General features: G+C 45.0%; 2 protein-coding genes across 7 annotated transcripts in view; both read left to right on the forward strand.

The window, feature by feature from the left end:
- Positions 1–25,945, forward strand: part of LOC118096848 (disintegrin and metalloproteinase domain-containing protein 2) — a 272,336-nt gene that overhangs the window by 77,249 nt on the left and 169,142 nt on the right. The gene's annotated exons all lie outside the window — the stretch shown is intronic.
- LOC118097138 (indoleamine 2,3-dioxygenase 2) lies at positions 411–25,590 on the forward strand. Of its 6 annotated transcripts, none has more exons than XM_035139800.3 (11): positions 454–577; positions 2,948–3,058; positions 3,311–3,406; positions 4,316–4,435; positions 5,474–5,592; positions 7,413–7,427; positions 8,938–9,037; positions 18,397–18,514; positions 19,645–19,696; positions 23,660–23,808; positions 25,131–25,590. In XM_035139800.3, exons 3-11 carry the CDS (start codon positions 3,341–3,343, stop codon positions 25,481–25,483), a joined length of 1,092 nt encoding a protein of 363 aa, XP_034995691.1. In that variant the 5' UTR covers positions 454–577; positions 2,948–3,058; positions 3,311–3,340; the 3' UTR covers positions 25,484–25,590. The 6 variants fall into 6 exon arrangements, with proteins under 6 accessions (XP_034995690.1, XP_034995689.1, XP_034995692.1 ...); XM_088657650.1 differs by having other exon boundaries at positions 3,311–3,397; XM_035139799.3 differs by lacking the exon at positions 2,948–3,058 and having other exon boundaries at positions 411–577; positions 3,311–3,397.

Genomic DNA, 25,945 nt, shown 5'->3' on the forward strand with positions numbered 1-25,945 from the left:
AGCACCAGCAATTGAGGCTAGTATCAATTGAAAGATCTTCATGCAATTTATCTATTCTTTTTTAAGAACCACCCTAGCCAGTGAGCTACATCCCATCTTATTACAGTGGGTGCCTAGCTAATTATTGGTATTTTCTAAGTTTTGAGCTGACACCTATTAGACAGATGGGCCATTTGTCCTGGATACAGTAGATGCTAAAAGCTGCCTTACTCTGTGCCATTTTCCTTACCAACCAAACTAACTTCCCTGTATGGTGATCCTATAACAGGCCACTGGCAGCCAGCCCTCCCCCCCCACCCTGTGTTTAGATCTAATAGGGGGTTATCAGCAACCTTCAATGGTGTTTACTAAGCTTCACTGACCATTGGTGATTGAGGATGCTCCACCCAGGCCAAAGGTTCGATACCCAGAGTCACAAAGGAAAGGTTTTGCCTGCACAGCACAGCCCAAGCTCCTGACTGGCTGAACGCTGTTAATGATGGAGGTGAACCCTGAGTGCGCGAAAGAGAAGCTGCCATTCATGTTGAGGAGATTCCATATTTCTGAAGATTTTGGCTTCCTTCTTCCGAATCCACTGGTAGGAACATGGTGGCTGCATGAGATGCTTGGAGCAGGAGGGGGTTGCTGTCTGTGTGTACAGGGGATTGACATGTATTTTACCAAGTTCAATCACTAATGTCTCATCACAGAATTGTGGGGAAAGGCAGGCTGGGAGGTTGATCTTTGGAGAACAAGGTGGGGGGAGACACAGGGCTGAAACCTGCCCTCTCTACAGTATCTCGCCTCGGCTTTGCAGACTAGGCTGAGTGGATTTAGGGGGGGGGGGTGGACGAATAGGCCGCAGCATATAATCAACTGAACAACTGAATATGGGCCTTTTACAGGGCCATGCCTTTGGGTAGAATAAATGTTATTTCACATAACACATGTGGGTAGGGGAGTTGGGGTTGGGCAAAATTTTACAGAACACGCACATTGGGGAAATGATTGTGTGCAAAACGAACAGGTCACAGGGATAACCCGGGGGGGGGGGGTTGGATGGAGGAGAGGAGGGAAATCACAGGGGTAAGTTGGGGGAGTTAGGGGGAGGAGAGGGGGGGGAGTCACAGGGATAAGCCGGGGTGGGGGGGGAAGAGGGGGCATAATAGGTCATGGATCAGGACAGAGTTGGGGGATTCACAGGGATGAGGGAGGGGAGGAGTGGGGGAATCACAGGGATACGTCATGGATCGGCACAGGGTAGGGGAAATCACACAAATAACCCACAGCAATGCGTGGCAGGGCCAGCTAGTTTATTTATAAAAATATGGATTTATATAGTTGGTAGAGCATAAAACTCTTAATCTCAGGGTCATGTGTTCAAGACCCATGTTGGGCAAAAGATTCCAGCACTGCCGGGGTTTGGCCAACTCAATTATACATAAAACCAATACAATAAAAACCATATAAAAAGTTAAGAGCAGAAACCAAAGTACTATTGTTGAAATATGTATTCTTTATTTATTTATTTATATCACAGGGCTATTTACAGTATAAAACACATAAATACACAACATAGGGCTTAACACACTTACCTTTCCTCCCTTCCTTCCAGGCACATGTCCATACTTAAAAGCTCTGTGTGCAAGCATGGGTTTATTTTTTTCTTCCCTTAAGCTTTTTGCATGAAAACCCTCTCTTTAGTGTTCAGCCTGGAACAAACATAAATTAAAGTGTGCCATTTGCTCTGATTGAGCTTTAAAGAATGAGTTTTTGTGGGGAAAGCTTTGGAGCAAAAAAGGGAGATGCTTGAAAACAGGGGAGGAAAGGTAAGTGTGAATAAGCCAGGGTTAGGGGATTTAAAAACAAACAAAAAGACTCCACAGACACATAAAAATGAAAGGAAAGAAAGTGAAACTTTATGTAAGAGAATCTGTTGTCTCAGACTGACAGTCCCTCCTCCCTACACACACACACACACACACACACACACACACACACACACACACACTTCAATCCATCAAACTTCATGAAACCTTGAAAGAGCTGGAAGGAGTTGTTTGTTGTATTCTTTCCACATTTGTTCAACAATCAATCCTTCATAGAGAATTGTAGCTTTGGTAAGTGAAAAGGGGCTCCAAAGTATTCTCAGCACCCTTAACAAACTACAACTCTCAGAATTCTTTGGGGGAATCCACACCTGGTTTATAGTGGTGTCAGAATTATTTAAATGTACGGTGTGAATGTGGCCAAAGTCCTCAATGGATTGCTTGCATATGGCTGGTGGCTGGTGGTCTTTGCCTTAGAGCAGAGGTCAGCAACCTTTTTCAGCCGTGGGCCGGTCCACTGTCTTTCAGACCATGTGGACTATGTATTTTTTTGGGGGGGGGGAGAACTCCTATGTCCCACAAATAACCCAGAGATGCATTTTAAATAAAAGCACACATTCTACTCATGTAAAAACACCAGGCAGGCCCCACAAATATCCCAGAGATGCATTTAAAATAAAATCTACACACTGATTCCCGGAGCGTCCGTGGGCCGGATTGAGAAGGCGATTGGGCCACATCCGTCCCACCGGCCTTAGGTTACCTACCCCTGCCTTAGAGGGTCACAAAACAGGCATGCTGAGTAATGTGGGCTGAGGGGTCTTCAGCTCCCCCCAAAAATCAAGGAGGGGGCTGCCCCCCAAAATCCTGTGGCCCCGTTCCTCCTCCTCTCCACCTGTCGCGCAGACTGAAGGAGGCTGAGCACAGAGTCCGGCTCCTTGCCTGATGCTGCTCAGGGAGAAGGAGCCCAACTCTGCTCTCTCCCTGGCATCGTGGCAGCAGGAGTGGGATGCCTGTGCAGCCCGGCCCAGCTCAGCGTGTCAGTGTTCATATGCTAGGCAGGGGCAGGATGCATCCCCAATGTGGGGGGAAGTCAGCACCCCGTCACAAAGTATGCAGGTATGTATTTTACTTCACAGTGAAGTTGGCTGGTCCCTGTCTGGTTTAAAGATTGAAAAACCATAAGAAGGGAGTCAAAGAGCCTTGAAGTTGCCCATCAAGAGTGAGTACCTGGACAGCAGACTGAGCAGGTACACAAGTGACCTGGTCACTAGGGGGAAATGAATTGTATTTCTATTTCAATTTTAGCAGTTATTTCTAAATGTGCACCTACATATATAATTTAGCATATGCAAATTTTGTGAGTCTACATCCTGTTTTTTTTTAGCAATGTATAAGTGCTTGGCCTATGCACAGGCCTGTTTTCATCTTTCTGGCCTATATCAAAACCCACAAAGAACTAGTTTTCCTGATTGATTATAATTGGTTCTTCTTCTTATCAGAAAGATCTTCCTCCTTTCTATAGCCCTTGGATGGAGATCGCTCACAGCCTGCCTCACCTTATTGAGAACCATCAACTTCGCTCACAGGTGAACAAGGTATTGCATTTCCCATCCCATCCCAGGGGGACCTTAGAGGGTTGCAAGGATAAAATAGTGAGGAGGGGAATCACATATGCCACCTTGAGTTCCTTGGTGGAAGTAGTAGGAATATAAATGAAATGCTAGAGAACATACCAGCTAATCAAACTCTGATTTGGCTGTTAGCTTCACTCTTCCTTCTATCTTTTAGGTCAGGCATCCCCAAACTTCGGCCCTCCAGATGTTTTGGACTACAATTCACATCATCCCTGACCACTGGTCCTGTTAGCTATGGATTATGGGAGTTGTAGGCCAAAACATCTGGAGGGCCGCAGTTTGGGGGTGCCTGTTTTAGGTCAAAGTGTCACTTTTCATTATTAGCAATTCATGGACATTTGTGTGCTAATCCTTACATTATTCACCTTGGTTTTTTTTTTAAGAAGTACTATAGATGCAGGTGTGCTTCTTAGTCTGATGCAAATTAAAAGAACCAATTGCTGCAGCCTTTTCTACACAATTATTAAAGGTGCAGGAATCTAGTCCTCTTTCCCCCACCAAGTCACTCTACTTTCAAGCAATGGTTGATAGAATACAATTTAGCTATCTTTAATGTCTTGTTCCAATATGTCCATATATTGCTTCACTTCCTTCAACTTTGTTATTCATTCTTTGTGCAAGAGGAGTGGCAAGCAGGTTCTGTCAGTAGTTGGGGATCTGTGGTGGTTGATTCACACATGCAAAACACCACTCAGTGCTGCAGACATCAAGTGATGAATGTGTGTGCGTGAACCAGCTGGCCTCTAAGTAATTCTGAGCTAGTGGCTTATGGAACTTATGATGGAAAGAAGCAGCAGTTTCACCAACTACCATAACAATATGTAAAGGGGAAAAAAGAAAGCTTCATGTAACCTGTAACTGTCTTAACAGATGCCTCTGCTAAGCAGCCAGTATCTCAAAGGACACAGAGAACTGTATCTAGCCCACTTGGTCCTCAGCTACATCACAATGGGCTACGTTTGGCAGGATGGTGAAAAAGGGACTGCAAAGGTACTGCCCATGCCCATTTAGGGATGTTGAAGAATTTGATCTTCCATACATCCCAAACTCATATGTGGATTGGAAGTTAGGACTAATTCACACCATGCATTTTAAAGGCTATGATGTCACTTTAATCAGTCATGGTTTTCGCCAAAGAATTATGTTTGTTAAGGGTGGAGAAAATTGTTCAGAGACCCCTGTTCCCTTTCCAGGGCTTCAATTCCCAAGGTGGTTTATCAATGTGAACTCTGTGACACCAGGACCTGGGGAAGAGCTCAAAGGAGCATGGTGTCCTCACCAACACTCTCTCTTACCTGGAAGTGGTCAGGTGGGACAAGCAAACTGGGAGATTTTTGAGGCTCCACCTGATCTTCTCTGATACAAAGTGAAAAACAGGGTTGTTGTTATGGAGCTGGGTCCTCTGCTGGTCAGTCTTGGAGTCCAGGCAAATGCCCAAGGAGCTGGCGCTGTCCTTTTCCCAGCTGTTCCTGGGCTCAAGGTTCTAGCTGCTCTGAAACATGACATCATTCATATATTAGAGTGGATTTGTGAAGAGCTTTTATTCTCCCACTTCTTCCAACAAGCTTTGATGGGGAGCAATTGTGTAGCTCACAATTGAATGCTTTGATGGTGTTTCCTGCTTGGCAGGGGGTTGGACTGGATGGCCCTTGTGGTCTCTTCCAACTCTATCATTCTATGATTTTATAGAGCCTGAAAAATGCTGCAGTACTGCATGGGTGAGCCTAAGCTGCACACCTCCTAGTCACTTGGAGGCAGTAGTAATACTGAAAGAATGAATAATTCAACAGCTGTACCCCAGAGTCTGTTGCCTCATCATGTTGCCTCATGATGAGGGTGCAACACTTGGAGCAGGTATGTCTGGCTGGATGTTACAGGATTGCTCCAGTAAGATTGCAAATCAGCCATCAAGGGAACAATGCAAGCACGTTTAGCCCGAAACAGCATTCTTATGATAACAGGTTTAACTAAACAGCTACATCTTTGGTGAGCATGAATTGGTTGGCTTGCTGTCATTTTGATTTCCAGGTCTTGCCACAAAACCTTGCCATCCCCTTCGTGGAGATTTCTCGGGTGTTAGGATTGCCTCCAATCCTGGTTCATGCAGATTTTGTTTTAGTAAACTGGAAGAAAAGAAATCCTTGTGGGTAAGTATAAGAAGGAGGACAGAAAGTTGGTGCCGTCAGACTCAGCTACACTCCCTAGGTCAACTGACACACACAACTAATATGGCTTCATCAGATGAAGGGTGACCAGATGGACAGAGGACGCAGGCGGGCTCCTGCACCTTCGATAGATGCATTGAAGGAATTTCTGCAGGTTTAGCACAACTAAGCTGTTGGATGTTCCATCTACTGCACAACTTTTAAAAACAACAACAGAAAAATAGTATTATTTTAATTTTTTTCACATTTTCAAGTACACATTACAACGTCACAGATTCCTATAGCAATATATTGTTTCTTTGTCTTCAAGTTTGCAAAGTGTACAGAATGAGAGATACAGAGTATTTAATAAGCATTTTTACAGAACAATATATTATGTTATTAAGTTATTGTATTCGTACCATTTAAAACATGGATCTAAGACATCTATTTGATAGCATTTGTTAATCAAATAAAACTAGCCTGTAACAAATATCATGACAATAGCAGTCACTGCTTTTTTTCCCTGGTGTGTTGTACAAACTCCGTATCACTACCCTTCTAATTGCTTGTTTAAGTTTCCAAAATTTAGCTTCAAAATTTACTTCAAACACTTCTTTGATGAAGTTGGTCATGTTTTTTGTATTCATAGTGTGAGTGATTGTCCCAAAAATATTTTTTTAATATGGGCAATACTTTCCAGAGCAGAGCAGACAAGGTGCAGGGGAATAGAGGGTGGGTTCTCTCTCCCCCACTGGTCACCCTAACCCTGTGCATCCAATAATGATTCAAATTTTGAGATGGTAAAGTTTTGATCAGTACCTTGAGAGGGATGGTAGTTTTAAAATTTTCAACTCCTATGTTGTTTTATTCATTGTAAAATATTGCAGGCTTTTGAGAAAAGTACTTTAAATATTGATGAATTGTGCTTTTATATTTTGGGTTGGGTAGGGTTTTGTAAAAAATATTTTTTCAGGCCTATTTAATACAGGGGTGTTTTGTAGACATTTTCCTTCTATTTTACATTTTTAAACTGTTGGTGTTAGATATTTGAATTGTTATCATGTAAGCCACCTCACATGACGCAGGTGGCACTGTGGTCTAAACCACAGAGCCTAGGGCTTGCCGATCAGAAAGTTGGCAGTTCGAATCCCCGTGATGGGGTGAACTCCCGTTGTTTGGTCCCAGCTCCTGCCCATCTAGCAGTTCGAAAGCACATCAAAGTGTAAGTAGATAATAGGTACCACTCCGTGGGAAGGTAAACGGTGTTTCCGTGCGCTGCTCTGGTTTCGCCAGAAGTGGCTTAGTCATGCTGGCCACATTACCCGGAAGCTGTCTGCGGACAAACCCTGGCTCCCTCGGCCAGTAAAGCGAGTGAGTACCGCAACCCCAGAGTAGTCCATGACTGGACTTAATGGTCAGGGGTCCCTAAGCCACCTTAAGAGAGTTCAAATTCAGAAAGGTGGCCTATAAATGTTTTCAATAACACATAATTTGGAGCTGCGATCCTATTGCTAGTTTACTGAGAGTAAGCCAATTCAACTCAATAGGCCTTATTTTTAGTAGACATGTATAAGATTGGCACTGTGGTAACTTCAGTGGGTCTACTCGGAGTAGGGCGAGCATTGAATATATCTCGGGAAGTCTGTAATAACAGAGGAAGTCTCTGTAAGCTGCAAACCAGACGGGGCATTGGGGGAGATTTTGGTTTTCAGGAAAAAAACAGTGCTATCATTTGGACTGGACTTTGCTCAGCAACTGACTCGGATCTTTCTCTTTCCTTTCCATGTGTGTTTGCTGTTGATAACCCAATCTGTCAAAAGGCCTCTAGAAATTGAGTAAGTATTTGGGAAATGATGGTTGCCTTTCTCGTTCAAAGTCTGATTAGATCCCTGAGGTCACTCTTTAGACTGCTTGAAGCTAAACAGCTGCAACAGTAGTTTATATCTGAATGCTTCTCAGAAATATTCTTTCTGCATTTGTGTCTGTATAGATTTATTACATTTTAATCCAAACAAAGGTGCTCAGGCTGAAACAACATTGTGAGTTTTGTGATCTGAATCCAGTTCTCTTTGGTTCCAACCCAATGTTTTTTAACATTACAGTCCACTGGTAGAAAACAGTTTGTGTTTGGCTGTTTTATGGGCACTATGCTCTGCTTAATTTTGTAAGCCAAATTTAATTTTCTAGGTAAGTAAAACCTGTCACCAGACTACATTTCAGATACAATTTTGAGGTGCAGTATTGTTTCTCCACCAGCATTCTGGTGTTAGTCTTGGGTGGAGGGTTTATTTTTAGTATAAGGTAGATAGAAATCTACAACATTACATAGCTGCAATGTAATGCAATTTTGCATTACAATTTTGTAATTTTGCCACCTCATCCTCTCATGGCCTGTTGCTTACACCGACCTCTGCAGCAAAAAAATCTAGTCCCGGGGGGGGGGGGGGACTCACAACCCACAGGCCCTCTTTTTGGCCCATGGGGCTGTTTCCCCAAAACCATGCCCCCTGCCCCTCAGCTGACATCATATATCATGGGTAGGCCTGGGGGCTGGAGCCGGCCCAGTTGCCTTCTGGAACTGGCCTGAGGACAGTCCGGGAATTGCCGCATGGATCGGCGTGGATCTGATCGTTTGGGCTGTGCCAGCGCACATATTCAGTGGTGCCTCCTCCCGCCCTCTTCCTGACTTCTCCCTGCCCTGCCTAGAGCTGAAAGGAAGGGGTCTGGGCTTTGTTGCTGCCAGCAGCAGCAGTGTAGGCTCAATTTGGGCTTTGTTGCTGCCAGCCCCTTGTGCGCCACTCATCGTCCTGCCACCACCAGCCCCTGCCGCTCGCAGAACACAGGTAAGCAGCCACCGGGGCTTGTCCAGTGCTGTGGAGAAGGGAGGGGAGAGTTGCTGGGGGGGTGGCTTACCTAGTCCTTTTATTTAAAATGCATCTCTGGGTTATTTGTGGAGTTCGTTCTTTTTCTTTCCCCCCAAAATATAATCCAGCCCCCCACAAGGTCTGAGGGACAGTGGACCGGCCCCCTGCTGAAAAAGTTTGCCGACCCCTGTCATTTATGATGTCAGGTGTGGGACAGTTAAGAGCTGAGGCTGTCAAAATCAGGAATGAATTGCCCAGGTGTCGGCTGGTGCATGGAGAGTTCAGTCTTGCTTGGGTAGCTTCTCCCTCCCCTCCGAGGGAGGTGGGATGACCCACCAGTCAATCAACTGATGTGAGGTGGGGTGTCTTGGACAGACATTTCTCTCTACCTTTGACTTTCATAACAGTCTCCCATGTCCTAGCCCTTAAAATCTAAAATTGTACTGTATTTCCTAGGCTTTCAATTCTGCCTTCCCCACAGGAATCTGGAACCCATCATTTGCTTGCCTGGTGGAGCAAGCCTAAAGGGCTTCATTCTCGTCACTTTTCTGGTTGAGAAAGCTGCTGCACCTGGGATCAAGGTAAGGTCTGTCCCAAATTATTTGGCATCATTTCTTGGGGTGCCTTATGAGCAGAAAGCTGATTAAGTTAGCATTTGAAGACAAATACGGTATACCAAATACACACTTTTTGAAATAATATGCAAACCAAAACATGGGTGTTCTTTGTTCACACTTCTTCAAATTTTGTAATGCACTTCTCCATTCAATGTGTATAAAAATGCATCATATTAGGGGAATATGTGTGCATTAGTAAAAACTAGAAGCCAAAGTATGTTTCTTAGGAGACATTAGCACCCCAATGCTGATGAATTTTCATGAGCTTTTTTTTTAAAGCAAGAAATCTTTATTGCGATACAAAGACAAAACTGTTGCAAAATCTTTCCTGGGGCTAAGACCCTTCTATGGTATCCCATGCAACGATATTCCTTAATTATATAAGTCTTGGGCGTGTCAGTCACCTGCCTGTCCTCAAACTTGCCTCTTTTAAAAAAATATATTTTTATTAAAAATTTCTTGGATTGCAAATGTGCAATGTCTGTTGTTGTTTTTTCCAAATTACATTTCCTACAGATCAGTTTCATTTATTGAGACATTAGTGTTACGTTAGGAAAAAAAGGGGGAGGGGAATTGTGAGTGGGGTGGGGTCGGGTGGCAATGCTTCTATTCTGCTTAGTACAGCATTTCTCAACCGCTGTTCCGCGGCACACTAGTGTGCCGCAAGACGCTGGCTGGTGTGCCGCGACGTGCGGCGACGATAAGGGCAATTTGCATTGTCACGTGCCTGGCGGCCGCCAATAACCAACACTAACCCGCCGGAAAGCAATATTTGGCAAGTGTTTCTTACAGTCATAATTATAATATAGGGCGGCACAGAGTTAAATTTCTTAACTTTTTAAATGGTGGTGTGCCTCGTGATTTTTTTCACAGAACAAGTGTGCCGTGGCCCAAAAAAGGTTGAGAAACACTGGCTTAGTATATGTGTGGGGTTTTGTGTCGGCATCACTTGCGTGGGTTCTCTTTACTATTTGCTTGTATTCCTTTGGTGTTGAGAGAGTTGGCCTACAGTGTGGTTGGTTGTAGTGAAATTTGTTTTCGTGTGTGAGGTGTGCGTATTTTTTGGGATAAGGTTAGCCAGATTGATTCAAATGCTGTTGGCGGATTCTTGTTCTTCTCTTGTTGGGCTGTGATAAAGGGGAACCTTTATAAGAAGAAGGTGTCTTCTTCTATTTGTCCCCATGTCAGTTTCAGTTTGTTGGTTAGTTTTTCTAATAAGGCTGTTTCCCATACTATTTTATACCATTGGTCTATGCTTATTCCTGACAGGTATTTCCAGTGTCTGGCTATGATGCTTCTGACTGCTGAGAGTAGGTGGGTTATAAGCTCTATATAATGTGAGTGGTCATTATGATCTTGGAAGATGTTCAGTAGGGCCAGTTATGGGGTGAGTTCTAATACCTGTTTAGCTATTTTTCATATCTCCTGCAGGACTGTTGTCCAGAAAAGTTGGATTTTAGGGCATTCCCACCACATGTGGAGGTATGTGCCTGTGGAGGTGCATCCTCTCCAGCATTTTGGTGAGGTTCCTGGGCGTCTTAGTGTTAGTTTATGTGGTGTTAGGTGTGAGATTCAGAGTGAGTTCTTCTCTTTCTGCTGATATGGTTTTAAAGGGAGGTTTAGACCACATTCTGGTCCATTAGGTGGAGTTAATCTAATAGTCTATGTTGTCCTCCCATTGTTGTTGTTTTTTGTAAATAAATTTTATTAATTTTCCAATAAAGAGGGAAAAAATCTTAATAATAACAAATCAGGCCAAATATTACCACATTCAAAAACAAAAAAAAATACAGCCAATTATAGAGTCCAAATTAATTAATTTCAATCGGACTTCCCATGTCCATCCTTTATCTTTCTGCTATCTTCTTTGTTACAGTGGTCCCTCGACTTACGAACTTAATCCGTTCCGAATGCACATTCATAGGTTGAAAAGTCGAAAAGCGGTTTCCCATAGGAAAAAAAAATTCGGAAAAATTTGTAAGTAAAAAAAACACGCATTTAAAATGTGTAAGTGTTAGGTTAGAGCCGATAAGTGATGAGGCTCAGCTGTCGGACTTGGCTGATAGCCCGGAACTGGAAGGGAGGCTTGTTTTGACAAGGGCTGAGGAACTGGCTGGGAGGGGTGAGCAAATGGCAGAAACACATCAAACCTCAGAAGAGAGTTTGTCCGAGCCTGTTCCTAGGTCTTTAAGGTTACAAGAACGCAGGAGGGGAGGGTTACAGGATAAGAGGAAATTGCAATACAGACGGAAGCAGAGGGAGGTGTTTGAGCGTAGGGTTAAAAGGAGACGGAATCACGCTAGAGCTAGATGAGTCATCATCTGATTAACTAGTGGCCTTGAGCATGATGCGGCAGTCTGCCTTTGTTTTCTATTTGGAATAAATATCACTATTCACAAAAAGACTGTGTACTGGTCATTGCTGTTGCTTACAGCAAGACAAGGAAACCGCATTTAAAACCGCCAACAGTTTCCGTTCAGATGTAGAAAAATCCATAAGCGTGCAGCCATTTGTCCCGTTCGTAAGTCAAAAACTTCGGATGTCGAGTAATTCGTAAGTCGAGGGACCACTGTACTTCACAATTTTCCACTCCTAATGTTGACAATCTCCTCTCTCGATCAGTCAGTCGCTGATATAACTCTCTTGTTTTATTTTACCATTTATTTTACCATTCCCTATTTCACAGGGGGCTTTTTCCACATTGTTCTCAGTCTTAATATTTTGAAGCACAGTCCTCCTTCAATTACCCCTCCTTTTCTGCTGATTGTTGTTCTAATAGGCTCTGGGCTTCCATCCAAGGCTGAAGTTAATTAGCAACTATGCACTGTCTTTGATCTTTCCAAACCAGCCAATATTTCAAATGTACTGTAGGGGTGTCTTGGCAATCCGTAAGTTACACAAAGATTGTTTCAGTTTCCCCATAAAAACCCACGCCAGCTTTCTGGGGCCCTCGGAGAGCTGGCAGGCATCCAGAGTTTCTGTAAAGTACACCCCTTTTGTAAGTCCAATAAAAAAACCTCCAATCTCCTCCCATTAAAGGAGACTTTTTTCTGATCATATCCTTTTTTTCTGCATCAGAGCTTCCCGTCACCATCTTCTCTTCTCAGCCTGAGCTAATCTGATCATATCTGATCTTACTCTGCCAATTTTGATCAGGGCTCTCCACTGAAGACTGCGATAATGCCAATACTTCCAATTATTTTACGCCTCCTGTGTTTCCTTTGGATAATTCTTTCTTGGTGAGTTACAGGTAAGTAGCCTGTTGGTCTGACGTAGTCGGAATCCAGATTGGAATAGGTAGGTTTGGAATAGGTAGGTTAATTTTAGGGTGTGTGTGTGAACATTTTGATCATGGCTATTTTGTCTGACAAAACAAAATAAATAAATACCTTCCAGTAGCACCTTAGAGACCATTAGTTTGTCATAGGTATGAGCTTTCGTGTGTATCTGAAGAAGTGTGCATGCACACGAAAGCTCATACCTATGACAAACTTAGATGGTCTCTAAGGTGCTACTGGAAGGATTTTTTTTATTTTGTTTTGACTGCGTCAGACCAACACGGCTACCTACCTGTATTTTGTCTGAGAGAGTGAAGTTGGTGTTGTTCCATCTCTTTAGGTTTTTGTTGATTTGTCACCAATTGTGGAGGTGTAATTTGTTGAGATTTCTGGTTATTTGCACCGCTAGGTATTTGAACTTGGTGCGGTAAAGTTTTATCTTGGTGATGTTAATGAATTCTTTTTGGGTATGTGTTGAAGCACATAGCCTCAGACTTTGTGTTGAGTTCTCTGATTGCTGTGTGGGTTTTTCCCCCAAATAATTTTTATTAATTTTCAAACATTTTAACACAAAAACAAAAAAGCAAAAATAAAACATAATCAAAAGAGAAAAAAGAGAAAAAAGAAAATAACATATCAATTCATTACATTAACTTGACATTGTGGACTTCCTCGATTCCCCCCACACTGGGTCCATTTATTAAATCTAAATTAAGCAATTTTCTTTTGTCATCTTAAATATAAACTCTAATTCTTCCTTTAGCCCCACAATTTATACCCCAATTTTTTTCCATACATTCAAATGTTATTTCTTCTATCATACCTGTCACAGGCGGGGTAGCGGCTACTCTAGAGTAAAGACGCCTCACGACGTTGCCTTTTCATGCTTTTATTTAGTGAAAGCTATTTACAGTGCAGAGTCAGTACTATGTACATGTTGTCAGTCTGGTTCAGAACCTCCGAATGGGGGTTCCCGCGTTTTCCTCCAGCAAAGTAGCCTGGGAACATTGAATCTCCGCCCCCGCCGCTTTTTACGCAGTTCCGGCGTTGGCGGGAGCGGTCTTCTGGTCGCGCTTTCCCTGCTTCCCATTTCCTCTCCTGAGCGGAGCAGTGGCTCTGATACCTTACCTGAGCCATGCCATCTACTTCCTGATTCCCCGCTTGAGACATTCCCCTCCCTGCTCCCACTGGCGCTGGGAGATGAGCTTGAGCTTAAGAGGGGAGGAGGCTGCCTGTAGCTGCTCTCCCTCACAATACCTTTTACCACATTTATCTAATTCTACCTCCCTTCCCCTGGATCTCCCAGATGTATCAACCAGCTCCATTAAACGTTCCAGTTTCGGACCATCTTAATCAATCAGAAAATAACCCATTGTTACTCCTTACCCTATTTCCACTCTTTCACCACCTGTCCACCACTCTCCCTTCTTTGTCCCCTGCCGCCCCCTCCCATTTTCTAACTGTAGCACAGTACCATCTAGCTTTCCAGCCCCATCTCAATTCCCCCCCCAGTTAAGCTCAGGCCCCAGCATGGATCCTGCCCCCCCCCCTCTCTCTCTCTCTCTCTCTCTCTCTCTCTCACTGGGAGGACATTATTCCATGCTGGTTCTTCTTTGAGGACTCCTTGAATCAAGCACAAGTTTTGCTCCCCCTCTCCCACTGGGGGAACAATATTCTGTACATCTTCCTCCTCTTTTTTAAGTTAAGTTATATTGTCCAGGACTGATAGGTCTTCCTCCTCTTCTGCAAAATCATTTACAATGCCCCCAGATGATGCTTGTTCATCTTGCTGCGATTGTCTTATTTTGCAAATCTCTATATTGCTCTGCTGCAATTCATCTCTCACGTCCAAAATCAGTTCCAGGAGTTTTTGATAATCCACAAATAATCCAAAAAGTCTATAGAGCCAGATGATGTTGTGTCTACTGACATCCTGTTTGTCTCAAATTCCATGGGAGCTGCAGAAATTTCAATGCAGGAAGTGGCGCTGTTAGTATTTCCAAACCTCAAAAACAAAGTTTACGTCTGATCTGGTTCTCAACTCTCATTTTTAATTCTTATTCATATTTTTAAAATCTTGTGTCCATTTCTTAAAAGAGCATTATCAAACTTCTTGTACAGTGGTACCTCGGTTTACAAACACAATTGGTTCCAGAAGTCTGTAATGGAAAGTGGATTAATCCGTTCCAGACGGTCCGTGGAGTACTTAAACTGAAGCGTACTTAACCTGAAGCGAACTTTCCCACTGAAAGTAATGGAAAGTGGATTAATCTGTTCCAGATGGCTTCGCAGAGTACTTAAACTGAAAATACTCAAACCGAGGCGTACTTAAACCGAGGTATGACTGTACACAGCCTTATATTTGCTCTCTCTTCAAAGTTAACAGTTCTCAGCCTCAAAGAGGTAAACAAATTCCTTCCTTTTGTGATGTCATAATGGCAGCTGGCTGATCCCTCCAGGGACCCGACTCCAGTTCCAGGGGGGCTTCCCCCAGTCCAAATTAAAAATTTCACAGGGATTTTAATGTCATCAATCCTTCTCCCCTTTACCCTGCCTCAGGGGGAAGGTTTTACAACCAATCCTTGGAAGTTGTTAAAGTCCTGTCAAACTCTCCATCTGCAGGCAAGTTAACTGCGTCGCTGTTCTCTCAATGGGGGAGACCGACTTCCTATTTAAATCTCCTCCTGTGGCCAATTCTTTTCAATTGATTTTTTTTTAAAGATTCTTTCTGTTACTCATGGTGTCCAATGTATTTCAAATCCTTTTTTGTGGAAAAATCCACCACTCTCCGTTGCCGGCTCGGAACTTGGAGCAGTAGTCTCGAAAGTGGCGCCCACAACTGCAACTCCACTCTAACTCGGAGCTCTCAAAGAGAGCTTACTGGTGGGCAGAGGAGTCACCTTAGGGCACAGCTGAGCTCTCATGCCCCCAGAAAGCTCAATCTCAGGTTATTTTGGGGGGCCGTGTTGCTCTCGCAGCTCTCCCCCTCCCTCACAGGGCCAGGAACCTCGACGCTTGAGGATTCCCTGCCGATCAGCGCTGGTGGTAGACCGGAAGTCTCCTGATTGCTGTGTTTATTGGGTCTGGTGTTGTAACCATTAGGCAGCGGAGCAGCAAGTTTGGGGCTTCCCTCTTTTTTCTCCTTTCTCTTTCTTCCTTCTCCTCTCCGCCTTCTCCCTGCATTGGCTCTGGGGGTTTCATAGCCCCGGAGCACTGCTGGGCAGTTGGCCTGGTGGTTGAGTGCTCTCGCTCCCAGGTCAATTTGGGTCATGGGGGGGTGGGTCAGCGGTTCCCCCAGTTGACGCACCGGTTCCCCCTCAGCAGTGGCACCAACCATTTTGCCTTGCCAGAAGTCCTCATATGATGTGTCTTGTGCCATTAAACCAATCACGCAACATTAATTCCCTACTAATAAATCTACAACACTTAAAATATAAATCCAGGAACATTAAATGAAATCCCGGGACAGTCTGAGGACAGATTTTGTCCAGGGACAGATTTGTGAATCCGGTGACTGTCCCTGGGAAACGGGGACATCTGGTAACCATAGTCTACAGCAGGCATAGGCAACCTTGGCTCTCCAGATGTTTTGGAACTATAACTCCCATGATCCCTGACCACTGGCCCTGTTAGCTAGCGATCATGGGAGTTGTAGTTCCAAAACATCTGGAGAGCCAAGGTTGCCTATGCCTGGTCTAGAGCAATCTTCAGTGTCCACTTCTATGATTCTCATTTCTGTGCTTTCTGTTTCCAAGTAGCTTACCAGTTCAGCCAATTTATTATTCACACGTGTGTTTTCTCTCGGTACTGCTCTACTATTCTTTCTTGCATTTGGTTCTTGTTCTCTAGAGTTCCCACTTTGGAGGTCAGGTCACTGATTATTACCTGCAGGGGAGACACTGTGGTCTTCAGTAGTTCTTCTAATCTGAGTTCCATTTCCTTCAGGTCTCTTTTTGTTGTTGGGTTGTTGTAATTTGGGTGTGTGTGTGTGTGTGTTGTGCTCTCAGTGCTGTTCACCATCTCCCTGGTTGGTGCCATCTCAATCTTCCTGATGCTCTTGGTTTGAGATCTGTGTGGAGTCCTTTTGGTGTGGAGCATGTTACGGTTAGGAGTTGTGGTTGGTGGTGGTTTCTGGGTGTTGTTGGGTTGCTGAACTGAACAGGCATTGTTGATTGGTGGCTTTTACCACCAATTGTGGATTAGATGGCCATTTTGTCACGTCTCGGATGTGTTTTAAGGGCTTCTCTGGGGTTTCCATAGTTGTCTCAGGGGTCTGCAGACAGACAAGTAGACCAACAGACAAACAGTTAAAGGATTAACAGGCAGAGATGCAATAGACTCATGGGGTGGGGCCAGAGGGAGTATGGGGGTGTTAATTGTGGACACCCCTGTGCGCACAGTGGGGGTGGGGAGTGGGTCCATTTAAGGGTGGGAAATGAGGTTAGAGAGTTAAACATTTAAGACTGGCAGGGTTATGTTCAGGAACCAAACCAAACCAAAGACAAAAAGGAGAGAGGAAGAGGAGGAAAAAGAAGGGATAAAAAAGGAGGGAAGTTAGAGGAAAATATAAAGAAGAAAAAATGAGAGAGAGAGAGAGAGAGAGAGAGAGAGAGAGAGAGAGAGAGAGAGAGAGAAGGGGGAAATAGTAACAGTAATACAGTAATGATAAAGAATTGCAATGGTGGTCCAAGTTATAGTATGAGGTGGGGGGGTTACTATTGAAAGTGGGTAGGTCTGTGATTTTTATTATTTTTATTATTATTATTTGTTGGAGGAAAAGGAGATAAAAGATAAAAGAAAGGAGAGAAGAAGGAGGTGGTAGGAAATTTAAGAGTTAAGAAAGAAGGAAAGAGAAAGCAAAAAAACAACAAAAACCACAAAACCAAAAAAAGAAACCGAAGATCTTGAGGTGGTAGTGCCTGGTAGTATATATGTACTATCAAATGATAAAAATAAAAATAAAAATAATATATATGTAGAAACCCCCTTTGAGAGGGGGGAAATAAAATTGTATTGTGTGTGTGTGTGTGTGTGTGTGTGTGTGTATTGCCTTTAAAGAGAAAAGGGGGAAAGGAGGGAAAGGAGGGGGGAAGGGAGAGGAAGGGAGTACCAGTAGTTTTGTTTTAAAAGAGGCTGATGGTAGTAATGACGGTAGTAAAGGACTCCCCCCAAAACAACAACAACAACAACAACAACAACAACAACAACAACAACAACAACAACAAACGAACAAGAGCTCTGTGCTGCCATGGCGACCGCCATCTTGCCTCGCCAGAAGTCCATGAGCCTTAAAAAAAAAATACCTCAGATCGTAGCAAAACTGTGAAGTCAAGTAAAATGAGAAACTGCAGAAAGTTGTGCCATCCAAAAGGGTGGGTGTGTTTACCCTCCCCCCCCCGTTTAGATTATCCAAGCCTTTTTTGCCTGCAAATGTCCTAGGTGAATAAGGGAGCTGTTATTGCAGTCTTGGTGTATGCTCACCCACAACATCATTGGGCAGGTGTGGATACACACACTCCATTGCTAGAAATGCTCCCTGTTTGTTTTCATCTGTTTTCAAATGGACACAGGCCACATTCACACCATATACTATACAATTTTAAACAGGCATGGCTTCCCCCAAAGAATTATGCAATCTTTAGTTTGTTAAGGTTGCTGGGAGTTATTAAGAGACTAGAATTCAGAACTAGAATTCCCAGAATGGTTTTACACTCTGTTATGTACTAAGCTTGGGTTGCCTAATGTCTCTCAGCACTCTTAAGCCAGAGCTCTCCGAAATCTTTGGGAGAAGCCATGACTGTTGGCATCATAGAGCTTTAAATGGATGGATGTGAATGTGGTCTTACTGCAGGCCAATGCAGAATCAAACTGCAAATAATCTTTTGTTTTTGGAATGAAGCTAGTTTCTCAAGAAACGCTTTTCAGGGGCAAAACAATGTGCAATGGATCTCTGTTGTGTGTGGATTGCATAGAAAGCACAAGTGCTCAGTTCACTTTGATTCCAAAATGAAAAGTCTGTATCCAACCCCTCTCTGCTTCCTACAGGCAGTGTCACAGGTGGTTAATGGCATGCTTCAGCCTGACAATAGAATCCTGGAAGAAGCACTACAGGATGTGGCAAGCAGTCTCAGAGACATGGCCAGGGTGTTGAAGAAAATGCATGGTAAGCTTGATATTTCCCACTTTCATTCACAAACTATTGTTCAGCCATTCATAGCACAAGGACAGAAAAGGTAGAAAGCACAAAAGTGATATGAAGAGTTTGGATTTGATATCCCGCTTTATCACTACCCAAAGGAGTCTCAAAGCAGCCAACATTCTCCTTTCCCTTCCTCCCCCACAACAAACCCTCTGTGAGGTGAGTGGGGCTGAGAGACTTAAAAGAAGTGTGACTAGCAGCTGCATGTGGAGGATCGGAGACGCGAACCCAGTTCACCAGATTATGAGTCTACCACTCTTAACCACTACACCACACTGGCTCTATACACTCTAAAACGGGAGTAGCAAATGTAGGGCCCTCCAGATGTTGGACACAACTCTCATCATCCCTGACTATTGCCCATGCTGGGTGGGGTGGATGGGAATTGGAGACCAAAGACCCCTGGAGAGCCACAGGCTGGCTATCTAAAAGACATCAGCTGTGTGTGTAGACTATGATTGTGCAGAAATATGGAAAAGTCTCATGATGTGTTCCTGACAACAGAATTCAACTTCCTGAGAATATTACTGCCCTGTGAAAAAGAAAGTGTTGAATCTGCTACTCAAAGTAGTTCTATTGAAATGAATGAACCTAAGTTAGTAATGGGTTTGCTCTGAGTAGAACCAGCACTGGATATGATCGGCAAGGGAGACCCCATTGGTAATGCAGCCACTGGGGGTTGCCTGCTTGGCAGTGACCTGTGACATGACGTTCTTGGTGGAACGTTCACTTGTGGAATGCCCTTCATAGTGAGGTCCCTCATTATTAGCTTTCAGGAGAAATTTTAAAACACTTCTGTTTACCCAAGCATTTGAGAGCTGAAAGTCCTGCCCCTGGCACCCCTGAAATTATTAATTTGAGAATAGGAGCAGGTTTTTTTGGCATTTTTAGAATATTGTTTTCAACTGTTTCAATAGATTTCACTGTCTTGTTTTGGTATTGATGTGTTTTCTGCATGGCTCCTTTGGAGAAAGGGTGTGATATGAAATTTAATAAAATATAAAATAAACAAATAAACTGACTTCACCAGTTTTGTAAATGTGAAATTTATTTTTGATCCAGTTTTGTTTTTGTCTTCATGCTTCCCTTCCTAGATTACGTGGATCCTGCAATATTCTACGGTGTGATACGGATCTTCTTTTCTGGGTAAGTACAGCATGTATACTTTTTGCTCTCCAAACATTTTCCAAGCAGGAGTAGAGGACAAGCAGGGGTACACCCTTGAGAAAATCCACACTCTGGGAACAGCCACACTGCAGTCTCATCCATGCTGTTCTTATTCCTTTATGCATTTCGTTCCATTTATGCATCATTTCCTGTAAAATAAGTTGAGGTGATTCCACAGTGAAAACATCAAGGATAACTTATTTCATTTATGAATTGCTTCCCACAAGGCATCTTGAAATTTAAAATGCAATAAAAGCCTATGCAAAACAATTGTATGCATTGTATAATAGCGGCTAAAACATTAAAACAACAACACATACATAAAATAAATTCAAATCAATTACAGATACTAACTGGGATAAAAAAATCTCAACCTAAAAGGCTTGTTGAAAGAGGAATGTCTTTAACAGGCCCCAAAAGACTGACGAATGCCACCGGATTCTTCCTCTTCCCTGCTAGAAAGGGGAGTTGAAAATTTCATCCCAGTGGCCTCAGTGACCCCAAACATCCAAATCACTGAATTTATTTATTTTTAAATAATTTTTAATAATTTTCCATTAAGAACATCCAATTTATAACAAATCAAATCATAATCCAATTCAAAAAATAAAACAACCAAATTGTTAATTATTAAATTTCACACGGACTACCCATATTCTGGACCTCTGAAGAACTGATCTCAGATAGTTATATTTCTGCCCTCTTCTTGTCCTCAGTCCCTGACTGATCGATTCTCAAACATGTTAAACAATCATATATCCTTTCATCTGTCAGGTACAGTTTAATTTGTATATATATATATATATTTCCCATTGTTGGTTTGCCAGCACAGCTTTTCCTGGCTGTTCAGTCTGGCCTGTGTCCAAGCCTGCCGTTTGAAGTTTTATGGCACAGAAATGTTACATTTTTCTTGCCAATCTCAAACCATTCCCTTCCAACAGAGATTGGCTCAATACATCAGGGCAAAAGAGGTTGGACTGGGTGAGGGCAAAAGAGGTTGGACTCACCCAGAACTCAGTCATGTCAACATCCTTGTGAGAGACCCAGCTGTAAGCTGTTACCCTAATGGAGTGGAATGCAGGGAGAGGCCCTTGAGTCTTAAGGGCCAGCCCAGGGGAGAGGAGGAGGCTTTAAACCTCCAAACTGCTAGCAATTACTAGATGGAAATATCACATTCCCAGGGGCTCCGAGACCAGGAGTGGCTGTGGTGGCTGCCTAGAGCAGTGGTTCCCAACTGGGGTCCTCAAGATGCCAAGCCTCTGGCCCGCCGGAACCGGCGGAACTGCCGCCGCCGGTGCGCGGGCGCCAAGCGAGCCCGGTGGATCAACCAGGGAGCCGCTGAAGGCCCCCTGGCGACCCCACCGGACCGAGGCTGAGTGCGCCCGGCCGGAGACTCGGCGGAACCCCTGGGCCTAGAGGCCCGAAACCGCCTTCCAGGCCGCAGACACCGCGGCGACCGCATGGGCGTCGGAAACGTCCAGCAGAGCAAGCGAGGAGCCGCTGAGGCCTCCTGCAGGCCCGCCGGGCCGATGGCCGAGCGGAGCTCCGTGGCCCGAGACCTCCCACCGCGCAACGATCCTGGGGGGCCTGCCTCGCGACTGCAGTCGCCATCACCCCTAGCTGCCCAAGAGGGGGAAGGAGCCCCCCCCAAGTGAAGGGCCCCGATCCCGCAGCTCCTGCGCGCCACACGGGGAGCCTCGTGGGGACCCGAAGAACAAAGGCCGCACTGAACCTGCTGGCACTGGCGCTGCTACCGCCGCAAATACAGCCACCCCCAGAGGAGGAGAAAAGAAGAGGGGACGACAGGGAAGAGAGGGCCCCACCACCACCCTCAACCCAGGTGAAAGGGTAGAAACCTCCCCCCCTCCAGAGGGAAACCCCCCGACCCCCGGACGGCCATCACACCACCGCCGCCACAGCCACCACCACACCCACGCCCCCCCCAGAAGGATAAAGAAAAGAGGAAAACAACTGAAAAATAAATAAAACCACTTTTTAATTTTAGGATTAGGAATTAATGGGGGTCCTTGTCACAATAGCGGCTCGATGAGGGGTCCTCGAGAAAATTTTGTTGGGAACCCCTGGCCTAGAGGAGTCAAAAAGGAAAGGGAGGGGAGAGGAGGCTGATGAAACACCCCACGAGGGAGGTGAAAAGGGGTGAAGGGCTGCTGGCTCTGCAGGAAAGGGGTGACATAACAGGGCTTCTGAGGCTCCGAGTGTGTTTCCCCACAGGGAAGCTGAAGAAAGAATGTAGTCAGCCAAGGGAAAAAGAAAGAGCATTTTCGGCAGAACATTCATTTTTATTGCCGCAATTCTTCCTAGCAGGGAGAGGTTAATACTACTCCATATTTCCATACTTTTTCATAATTGTCTTTATACACATTTATGTTTCTTGTTGTTAACCATATCCCTAAATATTTTACTTTTTTATTAATTTCTATCTTTGCACCAAATCTTTTTTCTCTTATTCTTTTAAGTTTTTAACTAATAATTTAGTTTTATTTCTATTTAATTTAAATCCTGCGATCATGAACTTTTAGACCACCGCCTCGCCGACATGGGGATTTGGGGCACAGTCCTTCAATGGCTGCGCCTGTTCCTTTTTGGTTGGGGACAGAGGGTGGTGCGGGGGGGGGAGAGCTATTGCACTACTCCTTGGTGTGTACACACAGGGTGCAATCTCTCCCCGATGCTTTTCAACATCTTTATGCGCCCCCTGCCTCTGCTTGTCTGGAATTTTGGTTTGGGTTGCCATCAGGATGCTGATGACATCCAACTCTATCTGTTGATGGACAGCCATCCTGGCTCGGCCCCAGACACACTGATCAGATGTTTGGAAGCTGTGGCTGGATGGCTATGTGGGAGCCAGTTGAAGTTAAATCCTTCCAAGACAGAGATCCTTTGGCTGGGTTGGGACGATATGGGGTTGGGGGGGCAACTCACATCCCTTGCTGGGGCGCATTAATGCCAGTGCTTTTTGTCAAGAGTTTGGGTGTAATCTTCAATACCTCCCTTTCTATGGAGACGCAAGTTGCAGCTATAACAAAGGCAGCATTTTTCCATCTCCACCAAGCTAAGCAGTTGGTCTCTTACCTCTCTCACCCTGACCTCGCCACTGTGATCCATGTGACGGTCACCTCCGGGCTTGATTATTGTAACTCACTCTATGTGGGGCTGCCCTTGAAACTGACCCAGAAACTCCAGCAGGGGCAGAATGGAGGGGCAGAGTGAGACTCCTTGCAGGGTCACGGGATCATATTCACCCAGTGTTATACCAGCTGCACTGGCTCCCAGTGGAGTACAGGATTAGGTTTAAGCTGCTGGTTTTGACCTTTAAAGCCCTATACGGCCTAGGACCCTCGTACCTATGGGACCGCCTCTTCTGGTATGCCCCACGGAGGACCTTACAGTTTGCTAACAACACTTTGAAGATCCCGGGCCCCAGGGAAATTAGACAGAGCCTTTTTGGCCATGGCCCCGGCTTGGTGAAATGCTCTCCCACAAGAGACTAGGGCCCTGCGGGATTTGACATCTTTCCACAGGGCCTGCAAAACGGAGCTGTTCTGCCAGGCCTTTGGGCAGGATGCAGTTTGAATTACTTTCCTTTGTATAAAACAAGCCTGAAGGTCCTTGTATGATCAGTGGAAACAGTTGGTCCTGGCAAGTATTAACCACTCTGAATTCCAACCTGATAATTGCTACCTCCCCAGATTTTAACTTGTCTGAATTAATTTTAAGATGTATTTTAATTAATTTATGTCTGTTTTTATGCATATTGTGTTGTTAGCCGCTCTGAGCCCAGCCTCGGCCGGGGAGGGTGGGATACAAATAATTTATTATTATTACTACTACAATTACAATCTAGTATTATTACTACTGCTTACTGGATCTACCATGCAGCTCCTTGAGATGCAATCTCTCCCTGCCTTTACTTCCTTTTAGATGGAAGGACAACCCTGCCCTGCCAGAAGGGCTGATCTATGAGGGGGTCTCTGACAAGCCTCTGGTGTACTCTGGGGGGAGTGCAGCACAAAGCACCACACTGCACACCTTTGACGAACTTCTCGGAATCCAGCATAGTAGGGAAAGCAGTAAGTCTGTTGCTTTGATGAACTGGAGACATACTTGCTCTGCATGTGGTTTGTGTAGGTGGCTGTGGCAGGGCTGTCCCAAGACATTTTGGCACCGGAGGCGAACCACAAAATGCTGCACCTCTGCCCCAGGGAAGAAGGAATGAGTGAAGATCTGCATTAAGAACAAGAGTAGGGGGATCAAATCAACCTTACCTGATAGTTGAAGTGGGACTCAAACTACATCATGGGTTGGGGAGGTGGGAAGGGGCCCACTCTGAATCATGCCTGGCAGGTGCAGACCCCAGAAGACCCCAGAGGACAGCTGCAGCCAGTTCCTTACTAACCCTAACCCAGGGGCCACTGTAGAGGCAACACCGTCGAGGGGGCGTGGGTGCCCTGGTGTGCACATGCTACATCACCCCGCCACGTGCACTTGTGACGTTACCAAGGTGGGGGTGTGATAACATAGTACACACACGCCATGGGGCATGAAGATGTAGTGCGCTCCCCCCCCCACGGCATGTGTGTGGAACCTGCGTGATTGTGCCCCAGGCACCTGAAGTTGTGGGGGCAAGCCGGTACTGCTGGATGAAGGGCTGCCAAGGAGGCAACAGCTCCAGCCTCCAAGGAACACATGGCAATGGAGACCAGATCTGTTGCCCCTGTGGATCCTGCTGCCCAAGACAGTCTGAGCCGGCCCTGCTCATGGTCATTTGGGTCTGGAGAAGAGCCTGCATGCCCCTGCCAATCTGCCCAGGATTTCTCACCACTCCAGGCACAGGCATCTTGAAGGGGAAGCATGATCAGGAAGCCTGGCTGCATGGAAACCCACATGTATAGGTGACCAGTCTTCCCTTTTCAATATGCAGTCAATATGCACCTTATAAGCAGAGTGGTGTCAGATGCTGTTGACCACAACTCCCATCACCCCTAGCTCACATAGCCCAATGGTTAGGGATAATGGGCCTTGAAGTTCCAACTTTGGCTACCAATGTAGGAAAGGATCACAGAAAAAAGAGGAGAGAAACACACAGTTTATCCACCTGTGGTCTGAAATGGTATATAGTTCACCAGGTATGGTTTTATCACATGGTGTGTTGTTTGTTTCATCCTGACCTTTATTTCTTACTGGGATGGGGAAAATGTTGAGCCTGCAGATATTGTTGGACTCCAACTCCCATGAGCCTAAGCAGCATGGCCAATGGGCAGAGGTGATGGGAGCTGGAGTCCAGCAACACCCTCATTCCTGCTGCATAACAGTACAATATGTATTTCTTAACACACACACTGTTGAACTAGTCTTAATCCTACTCACTCATCTTCTCTGTGTCCTTTGCTAGCGACATTTTTGCACAGAATGAGGGAGTACATGCCCCCTCACCATCAGGCCTTCATTGAGGAAATCCAATCCCTTCCCCCGCTGAGGAGTCATGTGCTATCCTCTGGCAAGGAGGAACTCTGTTCTGCATATAACATGTGTGTGGCAGCCCTTTCTGACTTGAGGACCTACCACATTGCCATGGTTACCAAGTACATCATTTCAGCAGCTCACAACGCCAAAGCGAAGCCAAGTGAATCCACTTTTCCAAACCCGCCATCTTTCCTGGAAGAGAGAGGGACAGGTGGCTCCGGGGTTCTGAGCTTCCTCAAGAGTGTCCGGAACACGACAAAAGAAGCAATTATAACTTTTTAAAAGCTTGTGCTTTTTCTGCGTTGGGGATTAAGCTAGGATGGCCAATAATGTAGCACTACCCCCCCCCCAAAAAAACCCCCAAATACAAACACGCAAATTGGCACAAACTGTTTCTGTGCTCATTTATATGTATCGGTGGAAAGGTATCTGAAGAAGTGTTCATGCACATGAAAGCTCATACCAATGACAAACCTAGTTGGTCTCTAAGGTGCTACTGGAAGGGATTTTTTATTTTGGGAAGAATATAAATTCAATAAATAAAGTTTAAACCACAAGAGCAAACTTCTAGGGGGTGAGGTCCCTTTGCCCCTAGCATTTTGAGGGGGCTGGGGGCCCCTAAAGTTGATGGGCATTGCCATTCAAATGGTGTCCATGCACCACGTCATGTGGTTGGGGATGGGTGCTCCTAGCTGGCTGCCAGTTTGGGGAAGAGAGAGAGGGGTGGATGGGTGCTCGTCACTG

This window comes from Zootoca vivipara, chromosome 14 (genome assembly GCF_965207765.1).
Source record: "Zootoca vivipara chromosome 14, rZooViv2.hap1.1, whole genome shotgun sequence".
Lineage (NCBI taxonomy): Eukaryota > Metazoa > Chordata > Lepidosauria > Squamata > Lacertidae > Zootoca > Zootoca vivipara.